Below are 15119 nucleotides of genomic sequence, written 5' to 3' on the forward strand. Positions count from 1 at the left end.
TAGTTGTCCGTGAGTTTTTACTCTGATTGTTCAGAACCTAACACTTTGCAAGAACATTCGTGTCCAGTTTTCTGAGGGTTAGGAGAATATTCCATGAACATCACACCAAACATACACAGAACATGGTGTAATATTCATACTGTATGTGTCAACATACTAAATTGTAATTGGTTGCATTCTACTGTCATATCATACTGTGCTATGATTGGTTAAGACCACCCAGCTCGTGAGGTCATTGCAGTTGATCATGGCCGTAGACACATGAACATGCCAGTTATGGCTAGCTATTTTGAACAAAGCGTTTAAAACAAGACACATGGTTACCATGTTCTCAGAATATAAGATATGAATGTTCTAGACATGTTTCATGGGAATATTACAAGAACATTCATGTGTCCAGTTTTCTGAGGGTTAGGAGAATATTCCACCAACGTCACACCAAAAATACACAGAACATGGTTGCCATGTTTTCAGATTATAAGAAGATATTAATGTTCAATGTTTCATTGGAACGTTGCAAGAACATTCCTGTGTCCAAGGACGTTTAAAACATAGGACATTTTGTCATGGTCCCCTGGAGTTTTTTTTCTAGTTCCCGGCTTGTTCCAGGGATGTCCATAAAGACGCTTTAAGGACCTTGCCTGATGATCCCAAAGAAACGTTTAATTACACATCCCCCTTTGTTACTGTTGCCAAGTCCATCAAGACCCTGATTGATGAACCACTCACATCTCTTTGTCTGTTGGCAAGGGACACCCACACATACAAACAGTGCTTTCAACAGACAGTGTTTTCAACTTATTTGACATACATGATTGCATTGTGCATGTTCATTTTTACATTGATTATTATTCAACATGTCCTCACCTGGGATTTGAACTCACAACCTCTTGGTTCACAGAATTCAGAGCTTCCTGTTACGCCACCATGTCTGTGTCAATTATTTTACCTGTATTGCTACACTTTGCACTTTGAAGTAACTCTCAGCTCAGTTAAAAGTACACTCAAGAAACACTATTGTATTTATCATAGTGATGAAAGAGTAACATTAAAACAGAGTAATATGCCCAAACAACATGAGACAACTATACAGAAAACCCTAAAATTGCTGAAATAAGCCAATCAAATAAATGATGAGAGAATAGTCAGATTGACTGATAACTTTCACAGACATGTTGGCGTAGGAGGAAGATTGGAATGCCGTGAACCAAGAGGTTGTGAGGTCAATATCACAGGTAAGGAAGGACATGATCATAATTACTTTATAGATGAACATGCACAATGTAATCACGCATGTTAAAGTGTCAAATATGTAAGTTGAAAACAGTGTATGTTTGTGTGGTTGTACCTAACCTTGCCAACAACAAAGAGCTGTGAATGATCAGTGGTTCACCAATCAGGGCTTCGATGGGCTCGGCAACAGTAACGAGGTGGCGTATAAAGAAAAAATGTTTTTAGGGATGTTCCCGGAATAAGCTGGGAACTAGACAAAAACCACCAGGGGACCATGACAGAACGTCCTATGCTTTAAACATCACTGGACACAGGAATGTTCGTGCAACGTTCCCATGAAACATGCCTAGAACATTAATATTGTACACTACCGGTCAAAAGTTTGAGATCACTTACTCATTCAAGGGTTTTTCTTTACTTTGTACTATTATCTACATTGTAGAATAATAGTGAAGACATCAAAACAATGAAATAACATATATGGAATCATGTAGTAACCAAAAAAGTGTTAAGCAAATCAAAATATATTTTATATTTGAGATTCTTCAAATAGCCTTGATGACAGCTTTGCACACTCTTGGCATTCTCTCAACCAGCTTCATGAGGTAGTCACCTGGAATGCATTTCAATTAAAAGGTGTGAGCCAATCAGTTGTGTTGTGACAAGCTAGGGGGGGGGCGGTATACAGAAGATAGCCCTATTTGGTAAAAGACCATGTCCATATTAGGCAAGAACAGCTCAAATAAGCAAAGAGAAACAGACAGTCCATCATTACTTTAAGACATGTAGGTCAGTCGATACGGAACATTTCAAGAACTTTTAAAGTTCCTTCAAGTGCAGACGCAAAAACCTTCATGCACTATGATGAAACTGGCTCTCACGAGGACCACCACAAGAATGGAAGACCCAGAGTTACCTCTGCTGCAGAGGGTAAGTTCATTAGAGTTACCAGCCTTAGAAATTGCAGCCCAAATAAATGCTTCACAGAGTTCAAGTTACAGACACATCTCAACATCATCTGTTCAGAGGAGACCGTGTGAATCAGGCCTTCATGGTCAAATTGCTGCAAAGAAACCACTACTAAAGGACAAAAATAACAAGAAGAGACTTCCTTGGGCCAAGAAACACGAGCAATGGCCATTACACTGGTGGAAATTTGTCCTTTTGTCTAGAGTCCAAATTTGAGATTTTTGGTTCCAACCGCCGTGTCTTTGTGAGACGCGGTGTGGGTGAACAGATAATCTCCACATGTGTATTTCCCACCGTAAAGCATGGAGGAGGAGGTGTTATGGTGTGGGGGTGCTTTGCTGGTGACACTGTCTGATTTATTTAGAATTCAAGGTACACTTTACCAGCATGGCTACCACAGCATTCTGCAGCGATATGCCATCCTATCTGGTTTGGCCTTAGTGGGACTATCATTTGTTTTTCAACAGGACAATGAGCCAACACACCTCCAGGCTGTGTAAGGGCTATTTTACCAAGAAGGAGAGTGATGGAGTGCTGTATCAGATGACCTGGCCTCCACAATCCCCCGACCTCAACCAAATTGAGATTATTTGGGATGAGTCAGACCGCAGAGTGAAGGAAAAGCAGCCAACAAGTGCTCAGAATATGTGGGAACTCCTTCAAGACTGTTGAAAAAGCATTCCAGGTGAAGCTGGTTGAGTGTGCAATGCTGTCATCAAGGCAAAGGGTGGCTATTTGAAGAATCTCAAATATACAATTTATTTTGATTTGTTTAACACTATTTTGGTTACTACATGATTCCATATGTGTTATTTCATAGTTTTGATGTCTTCACTATTATTCTACAATGTAGAAAATAGTAAAAATAAAGAAAAACCCTTGAATGACTAGGTGTGTATATTCTAAGAACATGGCAACCATGGACAGTGTATGTTTGGTCTGCCGTTAATGGAATATTCTCCTAACCTGCAGAAAACTGGACAAATGAATGTTCTTGCAATGTCCCATGAAATGTGTCTAGAACATAAATCTCTTATATTCTGAGAACATGGCAACCATGCTCTGTGTATGTTTGGCATGACGTTAATGGAATATTCTCCTAACCCTCAGAAAACTGGACACAAATGTTCTTGTAACGTTCCCATGGAACATGTCTAGAACTTTCATATTTAATATTCTGAGAACATGGTAACCACATTCTGGGTAAGTTCTGTGACATTAAGGGTATGGTCTCTTGGAAACAGTTCTTGCACATCACTGGAACATTCCTATGAAAATGTTAGGTAATGACCTAATGAGACTTAAGGGAATGTTCTTTAAAGTTGTGGGAATGTTTGTTGTTAGCTGGGATGCCTCACAGCATGGTCTCATTCCATTCGCTATCCTTCACTCACTGTAAACCGATTCATTTTTATAGCCTAACCACCAGGGCCCGCTTCCTGTAGTGTAACTACAAACAGATTGAGCGTTTACAACCGCGGCACACAGCTAAATAATTCAATCCCCCGACAATGAGGGTCTCTGTGTCTGGTACTGAATTACAATCGCCTTCTCTCACACGTAATGCAGTATCGAGCGGGGAGATAACCGCATTTCCCCCCTAATTTGTGCTGGCAGCACAACTAAACAAAAAGTTTTGCTTTCTATTTCCCACGAGTGTTAGGCATCTCATCAAAGGAGTATTGTGTTGAGGATTTACGTGAGTGTGCATTGTAATGAGTCTAGTTTGCGCTCCACAAGACAATGTTTAGCTATCAACAAGAGATACTTATCATTCTGACAATATTTTCTTCATTCATTCATTGGCATCCCAATGATGGACCAGTACATATGTCAGACAACATGTCAGCTTTAACATTTAAGACTGGACTCCCGTGTTAGTGATTTCGAAGCATCCCCATTGATGTTGTGTGGGTGCTGTCCCTTCAAAATGTAGGTTTTATTAATTGATAAACTGACACACTGTATTGAATTGGAATCCACTGTGCCAAACAATTGATACACCCATCCCCAGACTGTTCCCCTTCCTCCCCTTGTACTTTCTTTCTTCCATCTCCTAGCTACATCAATGCCAACCCCCCTCCATCACTTCATCCCTATGCCTCTTTCCCGTCCGGCCAGATCTCAAAGCCCTACCTATTTATGCCTGCCTTGATAAATGCTGTGTAAACAAATAATAATGACGATGTAATTTCTGGCTGTGACACACTTTCCCCAGGAAGGAACCACAATCTTTGGCTGTCGGGCGAAGAACTGCAAATCAGCAAAAAATAAATCTGTATTCAAGATTTGCAGCCGGCCTCAATGCTTTCCGAGCACATTGGGCCTCATTAAAAAGCTGTTTTATTTCCTCTGCTTCCTTGATGCGGAGCTCATTAACAATTTTGCAGCCGCGTGCCCCAGATGCACGATTAGCGGTTTCAAAAAGTTTACGTGGAACTCCTGACAGCAGCAGTCTTGAAGACGAGATGATGATGATATGATCACAGAGGTATAGTGTGTCCGGCTGTTTTCATGTTAGCCCTCGTGCTGACTTACAGTAATGAGCAGATTCCAAAAAGACATCACCTCATCCACCACAGCAAATAGTAATGGCCAATGAAAGGCTGGTATAGCCTTTTCATCTGCAACTGTCTGTACACTAACATTAAAGATGCAGTCCGGGACCTTAAGCACTTCGGGTACGAATTGGAATTCATACACTATATATATAAGTATGTGGGTGTATAAAATCGAGCACACAGCCATGCAATCTCCAAAGAATTTGGCAGCAGAATGGCCTTACTGAAGAGCTCAGTGACTTTCAACATGGCACCGTCATAGGATGCCACCTTTCCAACAAGTCAGTTCGTCAAATTTCTGCAATGCTAGAGCTGCCCCGGTCAACTGTAAGTGCTGTTACTGTGAAGTGGAAACGTCTAGGAGCAACAACGGCTCAGCTGAGAAGTGGTAAGCCACACAAGCTCACAGAATGGGACCGCCGAGTGGGACCGCCAAGTTCCAAACTGCTTCTGGAAGCAACGTCAGCACAATAACTGTTTGTCAGGAGCTTCATGAAATGGGTTTCCATGGCCGAGCAGCCACACACAAGCCTACGATCACCATGCACAATGCCAAGCGTCGGCTGGAGTGGTGTAAAGCTCGCCGCCATTGGACTTTGGAGCACTAGAAACGTGTTCTCTGGAGTGATGAATCACGCTTCACCATCTGGCAGTCCAACGGACAAATCTGGGTTTGGCGGATGCCAGGAGAACCCTACCTGCCCAAATGCATAGTGCCAACTGTAACGTTTGGTGGAGGAGGAATAACGGTCTGGGGCTGTTTTCATGGTTCGGGCTAGGCCCCTTAGTTCCAGTGAAGGGAAATCTTAACACTACAGCAAAAATTACATTTTAGACAATTCTGTGCTTCCAGCTTTGTGGCCACAGTTTGAGGAAGGCCCTTTCCTGTTTCAGCATGACAATGCCCCCGTGCACAAAGCGAGGTCCATACAGAAATGGTTTGTCGAGATCGGTGTGGAAGAAATTGACTGGCCTGCACAGAGCCCTGACCTCAACCCCATTGAACACTTTTGGGATGAATTGGAACGCCGACTGCAAGCCAGACCTAATCGCCGAACATCAGTGCCCGAGCTCACTAATGCTCTTATGGCTGAATGGAAGCGAGTCCTCGCAGCAATATTCCAACATCTACTGGAAAGCCTTCCCAGAAGAGTGGAGGCTGTTATAGCAGCAAAGGGGGGACCAACTCCATATTAATGCCTATGATTTTGGAATGAGATGTTTGACGAGCAGACTTCCACACACTTTTGGTGATAGTATATCATACACATTTTGCAGGACGTAACATATCATACGAAATGGATGATGTAGTACACAATTGTGCACAATTTTCATTTTGGCTCATGAGCACTACTTTCAAAACTACTGGCTGAAAGTATATACACAACCTCTGTAGCATCACTTTAACTTGTCTTAGTTTGTGGGAGGATTGATGAAACTAAGGGCAAACATTAAAGCTGTAAGCCAAAACACCACCATGATTGAGAGAAACATTCATATACAAATTATAATCAGAGATTGTCATGACTTGAAGACAAGTCGAATGGCCAATCATCTGGTGACTGCCTGTACAGTTACACAAACCAGTTTTACTATGTGGGGGATTGATGGCACAACATGAAATGTTTAGCTTCTGGGCCAAAACTCTGATTAAAGAAACATCCTATCAGAGATTGATAGTTACTTCAATACTTCCAAGACATAACTCGATTGGCCAAACAGCATGACCAAATAAAAGCTAAAGGGGCGGGGGGCTGGCATTGGGGGGGAGGGTCATTCTTTGGCCATCCATCCCAGTCTCAAGTAGCTTTTGGCACCACGTCTATGGGCTCCTAGGGAGAAATGAATCACTTTGCCTCCAGGAGCAGGGTCACTCAGGCAGCCCACTGGGCTCCGTGGTGAGTGAAAAGGTGCCAGGTTGGCCCACAGACAGACACCCATGTACTTCACCTTGATGCCAGGATTCACAACGAAAACATAGATACATGCCCATACGCAAGCAGTCAATGGGCATAAACTGCGCACCTTGGTCCGAATTAAGGTATTCCAGTAGCTCGTATTGTCCGAATAGCTGAAAGCTACAGTAAGGACATCAGTTGATGCCTCTCATACTAACTAAGTCGCTCTGGATAAGAGCGTCTGCTAAATGACAACGTTTTTTATGTAATGCTTTAGTCCACCTGTCCATCTACTGGCTGGCCTGTAAAACGAGGAGGGAGGGAGGGGCTATATCAGGACCTGTGTCTAATCCACTTCAGGATAATCGCTTCATGCTGTGGAATCTCCATTGAGCAGCACGGGCCTGGATTTGACAATGAACTCTGAAAGCTACTCATTTGATCCGCAGCAAGTCAGAGCCAAGCATTAGCGAGACAAAACCCAATGCCTGCTTACATGGGGTGTGATAGAGGAGGGAGATGGGGGGGGGGCACAACCGGTGTCCCTAACCACATTGCGTAATGTCTGGCTAGTTCTCGTAAACAACCCTGGGCAGATTTTTAACAGGGAAGACCAAAAGTGCCAGATGTTTACGGCAAACTTCAGGAGATGAATCGATATGAGCCACCACTGCTTGGAATTCATGAAGTGGAGCGGTTAACTATGCTGAAACAAATCTAGACTTGAAAGTTGTAAGATGGGAAAAACACTTAATCTTGTACCTGACAGTGTGAAATTGTATCAACGACTAGAAGCAGAGGTGAGACACCAACAGATGGGGAGTGGAAAAACAGCAGCTTGCGCTGCCTATGGAGATGAAAATGCATGGCTTCCAATAAGCATGACTTTACAATCTCAGTCAGATAGAGATGTGGTAGCAGATCTTAACACCCACACTTACTCATCAAGTCTGCTTGTAATCCAGCAGCAAATATATTTTCAGTAAACTCATATATAGAATAAATAACTAAATCTAAGTTTGATTGTTGAGTTCTGTCCAGTACGTGCGCTTGAGGGTGTCTGAGAGTGATTTTGTGTTCTGCAAGCACAAATATGCATGTATCTGTATCCATGTATGGATTTAGCTAATTAGATCAACAGACCGCTGTCTTAACCTTTTACTGCAGTGGGCTAAATCAGGGTCATACAGGGTATTTATTGGTAGTCTTAAACAAATCTACTTTGAAAAAAAAGTATACACCACACACACATGGTTATGAGCTTAAAAAATAAAACACACCTGTACCATGTCAGTTTACATCCCAATATTATACTTTATATACATCACAAAAGACTGAAATATAGCAAACCGTCTTTTATGGCACTGATTCTCACAGATATCCATGCCCTCAACACACAAACACTTTCAACTACTTTTCTTCTCACACACAGACCCCCATTCTGTGAGCGGAATGTTCTCCACACAGATGATCACCCTGAATGTCATTGCCCACTCCCCCCCATCCCCCCTTCCTTTCACACTCACAGTTTTTCACACTCCTACAGTCTGTGACTCACTCGGAGAGAGGAATGCTCCCTGGGATATGGAGCGGGTTTCATGGAATCCCAAAGGCCTGGGAATCAGCGAGACGGGTCTCACTCACAAGACCACGGCAGAGATGTTGTCATTAGCATGACCAATGTAATATACTGTAGACCACTGTAACCTTACAATCAGCATAACGTACAGTGGGGAGAACAAGTATTTGATACACTGCCGATTTTGCAGGTTTTCCTACTTACAAAGCATGTAGAGGTCTGTAATTTTTATCATAGGTACACTTCAACTGTGAGAGACGGAATCTAAAACAAAAATCCAGAAAATCACATTGTATGATTTTTAAATAATTAATTTGCATTTTATTGCATGACATAAGTATTTGATACATCAGAAAAGCAGAACTTAATATTTGGTACAGAAACCTTTGTTTGCAATTTACAGAGATCATACGTTTCCTGTAGGTCTTGACTAGGTTTGCACACACTGCAGCAGGGATTTTGGCCCACTCCTCCATACAGACCTTCTCCAGATCCTTCAGGTTTTGGGGCTGTCGCTGGGCAATACGGACTTTCAGCTCCCTCCAAAGATTTTCTATTGGGTTCAGGTCTGGAGACTGGCTAGGCCACTCCAGGACCTTGAGATGCTTCTTACGGAGCCACTCCTTAGTTGCCCTGGCTGTGTATTTCGGGTCGTTGTCATGCTGGAAGACCCAGCCACGACCCATCTTCAATGCTCTTACTGAGGGAAGGAGGTTGTTGGCCAAGATCTCGCGATACATGGCCCAATCCATCCTCCCTCTATACGGTGCAGTCGTCCTGTCCCCTTTGCAGAAAAGCATCCCCAAAGAATGTTGTTTCCACCTCCATGCTTCATGGTTGGGATGGTGTTCTTGGGGTTGTACTCATCCTTCTTCTTCCTCCAAACACGGCGAGTGGAGTTTAGACCAAAAAGCTCTATTTCTGTCTCATCAGACCACATGACCTTCTCCCATTCCTCCTCTGGATCATCCAGATGGTCATTGGCAAACTTCAGACGGGCCTGGACATGCGCTGGCTTGAGCAGGGGGACCTTGCGTGCGCTGCAGGATTTTAATCCATGACGGCGTAGTGTGTTACTAATGGTTTTCTTTGAGACTGTGGTCCCAGCTCTCTTCAGGTCATTGACCAGGTCCTGCCATGTAGTTCTGGGCTGATTCCTCACCTTCCTCATGATCATTGAAGCCCCACGAGGTGAGATCTTGCATGGAGCCCCAGACCGAGGGTGATTGACCGTCATCTTGAACTTCTTCCATTTTCTAATAATTGCGCCAACAGTTGTTGCCTTCTCACCAAGCTGCTTGCCTATTGTCCTGTAGCCCATCCCAGCCTTGTGCAGGTCTACAATTTTATCCCTGATGTCCTTACACAGCTCTGGTCTTGGCCATTGTGGAGAGGTTGGAGTCTGTTTGATTGAGTGTGTGGACAGGTGTCTTTTATACAGGTAACGAGTTCAAACAGGTGCAGTTAATACAGGTAATGAGTGGAGAACAGGAGGGCTTCTTAAAGAAAAACTAACAGGTCTGTGAGAGCTGGAATTCTTACTGGTTGGTAGGTGATCAAATACTTATGTCATGCAATAAAATGCAAATTAATTACTTAAAAATCATACAATGTGATTTTCTGGATTTTTGTTTTAGATTCAGTCTCTCACAGTTGAAGTATACCTATGATAAAAATTACAGACCTCTACATGCTTTGTAAGTAGGAAAACCTGCAAAATCGGCAGTGTATCACATACTTGTTCTCCCCACTGTATGTCATGTAGGCTTCAGCAAAGTAATGTTAACATGAACCATGTTGTATAAACTGCACCCAGCCTATAGCATGAGATCCCAAAAGGGCTTTTCTGAGAATACTATGAAATTGACTCCAAATTATAAAATTAAGAGTCAAAACTATGTTACACCAATACCATAGCATCATGACAGGATGGTACCGTCTGTACTCTACGCTATCTGATGATACCACGCCATGGACACATGGTCGATTCTACCACCAAGCGAAACGATACTGAAGCAATATGAAAGAAAGGGCACAATCGCAAACTCTCTTACCTTTCCCATCCCCGGGGTGTCCTTGACCTTTAACCCCGCCCGGAAGAGGCATGGCGGCACAGCAGGCGGGGACAGCTGCAGGGCGCCGCTGAAGCCACCTGTGTAGACCAGGGGCTCAGCGGTTTCGGGCAGAGACTGGGGCTGAGGCTGCTGGGGCTTCTTTCGCTTGGAGGAGAGGCTAAGGTTTTGGGCGGTCCTGTGGAGAGAGAAAGAGGAATTTGTGATGAAGATTGTGGGGGAGTCCAGTGGTTCCATGTACCCAGAAATCTTCCTGACAGTGCTAATGTTCCTTGAGGATGATTTGTATTTTTATTTGTATTTGTACCATGTTCACTTGAAATGAACAGGTAGGTTCCATTGATTTGCATTTACCCCCAGGCCTTTTTAGATAGCGGTCAAGATGAAAGGAGTGTATTCATGGCCATCATGGTTGGAAAAGGTAGGGTGTGTCCACAAGAACTTCAAAGGTTGGGCCATACTTCACACATTAAAAAGCTAACTCTTGATACCTCAAAGGCTTTACAGACCAAATTGTAGAGTAGTATTGATTTAGGAAAGTAATTCCGTAGCTTAATTCCAAGTCTTGCTTGTTCTAAGACTTTTAGAAAACAGAATCAAGAGTTAAAAGACACATTTTGGCCAGAAATGACCTGCTGTCTGGAATCCAAGGTCATTATGCTGTCATCATGTCTGCAATTTATTGCAACTGGTGTTCTCAGTCCGCATAAGTACAGGCTCACACACATAAACTCCATCGGGGACACACTTATTGACAGACACACACATACGTACACAAACACTCACTGTCTTGCATTCATATAACACACACACGCACACACAAACATAGACAGATGGATGGAGAAGCCCTTACACACTCTCTCTGTTTTTTTCATTCTCTCACACACACACACGCACGCATAAACATGCGCAACACACACACATACATAGACTCAGGGGTCAGAGGAATGCGCCTTTGTCTCCCTTCAGCTGTCACTGCGGCACGTTGAACACTTTGCCCTGGCCTGCCTTCAAGCAGCCACGCTACTTTCCCCCTGTCAGCAAGACAGCTGCTTCATGTCAGCACTCTCTCTCTCCCTCTTTCTTACTTTTTCTGTATATATTTCTCTCACTGTCACTTTTTCTGTATGCTGTGTCTTTATCTCTCCTACCCCCTCTCTCTCTCTCTCCCTGCTCAAATCTTTCTCATTAAGTCTCTCTCTCTCTCTCTCTCTCTCTCTCTCTCCCTGCTCAAATCTCTCATTAAGTCTCTCTCTCTCTCCCTGCTCAAATCTTTCTCATTAAGTCTCTCTCTCTCTCTCCCTGCTCAAATCTTTCTCATTAAGTCTCTCTCTCTCTCTCTCTCTCTCTCTCTCTCTCTGCTCAAATCTTTCTCATTAAGTCTCTCTCTCTCTCTCCTTGCTCAAATCTTTCTCATTAAGTCTCTCTCTCTCTCTCTCTCTCTCTCTCTGCTCAAATCTTTCTCATTAAGTCTCTCTCTCTCTCTCTCTCCCTGCTCAAATATTTCTCATTAAGTCTCTCTCTCTCTCTCCCTGCTCAAATCGTTCTAATTAAGTATATATCTCTCTCTCCCTGCTCAAAACTTTTTCATTAAGTCTCTCTCTCTCCCTGCTCAAATCTTTCACATTAAGTCTCTCTCTCTCTCTCCCTGCTCAAAACTTTTTCATTACAGTTTTTCTCGATTGCTAAGACACATTTCTTGAAAGCTGCTCTCCTTTTCTCTTAACTGTGAACACAAAACCCAATTTTCAAGCTACATTCACAAAACCTCAGACTCTTCTTGCAAAACCAAACTTTCACCTCAAAACAGTTCAATCTGTGCTCAAAACTGAACTATGTTGTCAAATCGTGCCCCGAGTCAATCAAAATTAAAAACACTACTGAACAGTCACTAAACACTACGTAGAAAAATAGAAAACACAATGCTCAGGACATGAAGTTGGAGAAATAAATGTTTATTGTTCACTGTAGGCTAAATGCATGTTGCAAAAAAAAAAAAACTGTGCATTTAGCACTTGTACAAAAAAACAAAACAGAAATCTTGTGTATTTACATGTAGCACTTGTAAAAACAAACAGAAATCTTATGCGTTTGCCACTTGTGTACAGTAAGCCCATGTAAAAATAAAGTACAAAAATATACAAATAAGTGCATTACTCAGCCACAGCATCATGTCTCCGTACTGGGTCAGGCCACAGGACTTCATCCACATCACAGGCCACATTTTGTCTGGCCAGGCAACGGGGAAAAACCCCTGGCATGCCGTATCCAGGCTTGGCATGCCTCCACACCTATGTCACCACAGGCAAGTCCCATGGCTTGCAGGAGATTTACCCTGGTGTAAGGTTGGCGTTCATATACCTTCCACCGCAATGAGGAGAAGAATTCCTCAATGGGGTTTAGGAAAGGGGAGTACGGTGGAAGGCAAAGATTGATAAAACCTTGGTTCATATTGTACCACTCTCTAACCTGGAGGGCTCTGTGAAAACTCACATTGTCCCAAACAACAACATAGATGGGATGCTCATCCTGCTGCCCTAACAAAGCATCTCGCATGTGATTGAGGAAAATGAGGAGCTGGTGAGTGTTGTAGGGCCCCAGGTTGGCATGATGGTGGACAACCCCATGATTGCTGATGGCAGCACATAATGTGACATTGCCACCACGCTGCCCAGGAACACCAACAATGGCCCGATGGCCAATCACATTACGGCCTCTCCTTCTCCTTTTGGTGAGATTAAACCCAGCTTCATCCATGTAGATGTATTGATGGGGTCTTTCCATTGCATCCAGTTGAAAAACCCTATGTAGAAATAGATATAGTTTTGTAAGTGATAGGTAAAAAAGTGATTTAGGCCACTACAGTAAATCACTACTTAGAGTAATCAACATTGAATGTGTCTGGATATATGCCAACATGTACATACTGGAATATTTGCTCTTTGACTCTGTCTGAGTTGCGATCAAAGGGAACTCTGTATAGCTGTTTCATGCGCAGTCTGTTGCGCTTGAGGACACGATCAACAGTAGAGAGGCTGACACTGTTGATACCCTCAACATTTAAATGGTCCTCAATGATCTTCTGCTGAATTTCGCTCAGTTTAATGGCATTGTTCTCACGGACCATATCAACAATTAGGGTCTCTTGGTGTGGGGAGAACATACCTGTCCTCCCACCCCCATGTGGCAGTCTTTCAATTCTACAAAAGAGAACATGGAGTTACGAAAAATATACATGGAATACTAGGCCTACAAACAGTTAGACCAACCCTCCATTACAATACTACAGTACATTGGTACAGTGATGTACTGAAACATATATTTACTTACAGTATACTGTGGTACAGTATATAGTAAGTCATACAGTAATTGCTGTCAACATTTACATACTGTACTATAATGTCAAAAAAAGGTAATTACCTGTTCTCTTCTCTAAATCTTCGAATTATGGTGGACACAGTGAATCTACTGATGTTTGGTTGTACCCTTTGTCCAGCCTCCCTCATGCTCATACCATGGACAAGAACATGGTCAATCACAGTAGCTCTGATTTCATCAGATATTACTGTTCTTTGTCTTCGCTGACCACCTCGACCACCTCGACCTCCTCTCACACGAACTCTTCCTCTCAGATTTCTATCCATTGTAGAGGCCTCACAAACCAGTGCTCTCTGAACTGGCTTACTGTATATGTTCCCTCACATCATTAGCCACAAGTGTGATCAATTTTGAGTTGTTGTGTTCAAGTGGTGACACCTGTGCTCTAATTGTGTTTGACTTTTGTCACCTGTGCTCACCATTATGCAGCACGGGTGCATCACAATGAAAATGTGTTGGCAAGTTATGTCTAAACAGGTGAAAAGTGCTTATGGTTTTGCCAAAAGAGTGATTGATTCAATCAGTGGGTTCAGGCAACTGAGCATTTGGTTCAGAAAATAGGGTTTAGTGTTTTAGCAATTGAGAAAAACTGTAAGTATCTCTCTCTCCCTGCTCAAATCTTTCTCATTAAGTCTCTCTCTCTCTCGCCCTGCTCAAATCTCTCATTAAGTCTCTCTCTCCCTGCTCAAATCTTTCTAATTAAGTCTCTCTCTCTCTCCCTGCTCAAATCTTTCTCATTAACTCTCTCTCTCTCCCTGCTCAAATCTTTCTCATTAAGTCTCTCTCTCTCTCTCTCTCTCTCTCTCTCTCTCTCTCTCTCTCTATCCCTGCTCAAATCTTTCTCATTAAGTCTCTCTCTCTCTTTCTCTCTCTCTCTCTCTCTCTCTCTCTCTCTCTCTCTCCTGCTCAAATCTTTCTCATTAAGTCTCTCTCTCTCTCGCCCTGCTCAAATCTCTCATTAAGTCTCTCTCTCCCTGCTCAAATCTTTCTAATTAAGTCTCTCTCTCTCTCCCTGCTCAAATCTTTCTCATTAACTCTCTCTCTCTCCCTGCTCAAATCTTTCTCATTAAGTCTCTCTCTCTCTCTCTCTCTCTCTCTCTCTCTCTCTCTATCCCTGCTCAAATCTTTCTCATTAAGTCTCTCTCTCTCTCTCCCTGCTCAAATCTTTCTCATTAAGTCTCTCTCTCTCCCTGCTCAAATCGTTCTCATTAAGTCTATCTCTCTCTCTGCTCAAATCTTTCTCATTAAGTCTCTCTCTCTCCCTGCTCAAATCTCTCATTAAGTCTCTCTCTCCCTGCTCAAATCTTTCCCATTAAGTCTCTCTCTCTCTCTCCCTGCTCAAATCTTTCTCATTAACTCTCTCTCTCTCCCTGCTCAAATCTTTCTCATAAAGTCTCTCTCTCTCTCTCTCTCTCTCTCTATCCCTGGT

At 42.9% G+C, this 15119-nt stretch overlaps 1 protein-coding gene across 1 annotated transcript in view; it reads right to left on the reverse strand.

Moving 5' to 3' along the window:
* The window catches only part of LOC121549135 (kinesin-like protein KIF26A), a 76752-nt gene that overhangs the window by 48060 nt on the left and 13573 nt on the right, over window positions 1-15119 (reverse strand). Inside the window, exon 2 of the mRNA XM_041860997.2 lies at window positions 10295-10490. Within this exon, the coding sequence (XP_041716931.2) occupies window positions 10295-10490 (196 nt within the window). The remainder of the gene's footprint in view (window positions 1-10294; window positions 10491-15119) is intronic.

This window comes from Coregonus clupeaformis, chromosome 33, assembly GCF_020615455.1.
Source record: "Coregonus clupeaformis isolate EN_2021a chromosome 33, ASM2061545v1, whole genome shotgun sequence".
In the NCBI taxonomy this organism is placed as follows: Eukaryota; Metazoa; Chordata; class Actinopteri; order Salmoniformes; family Salmonidae; genus Coregonus; species Coregonus clupeaformis.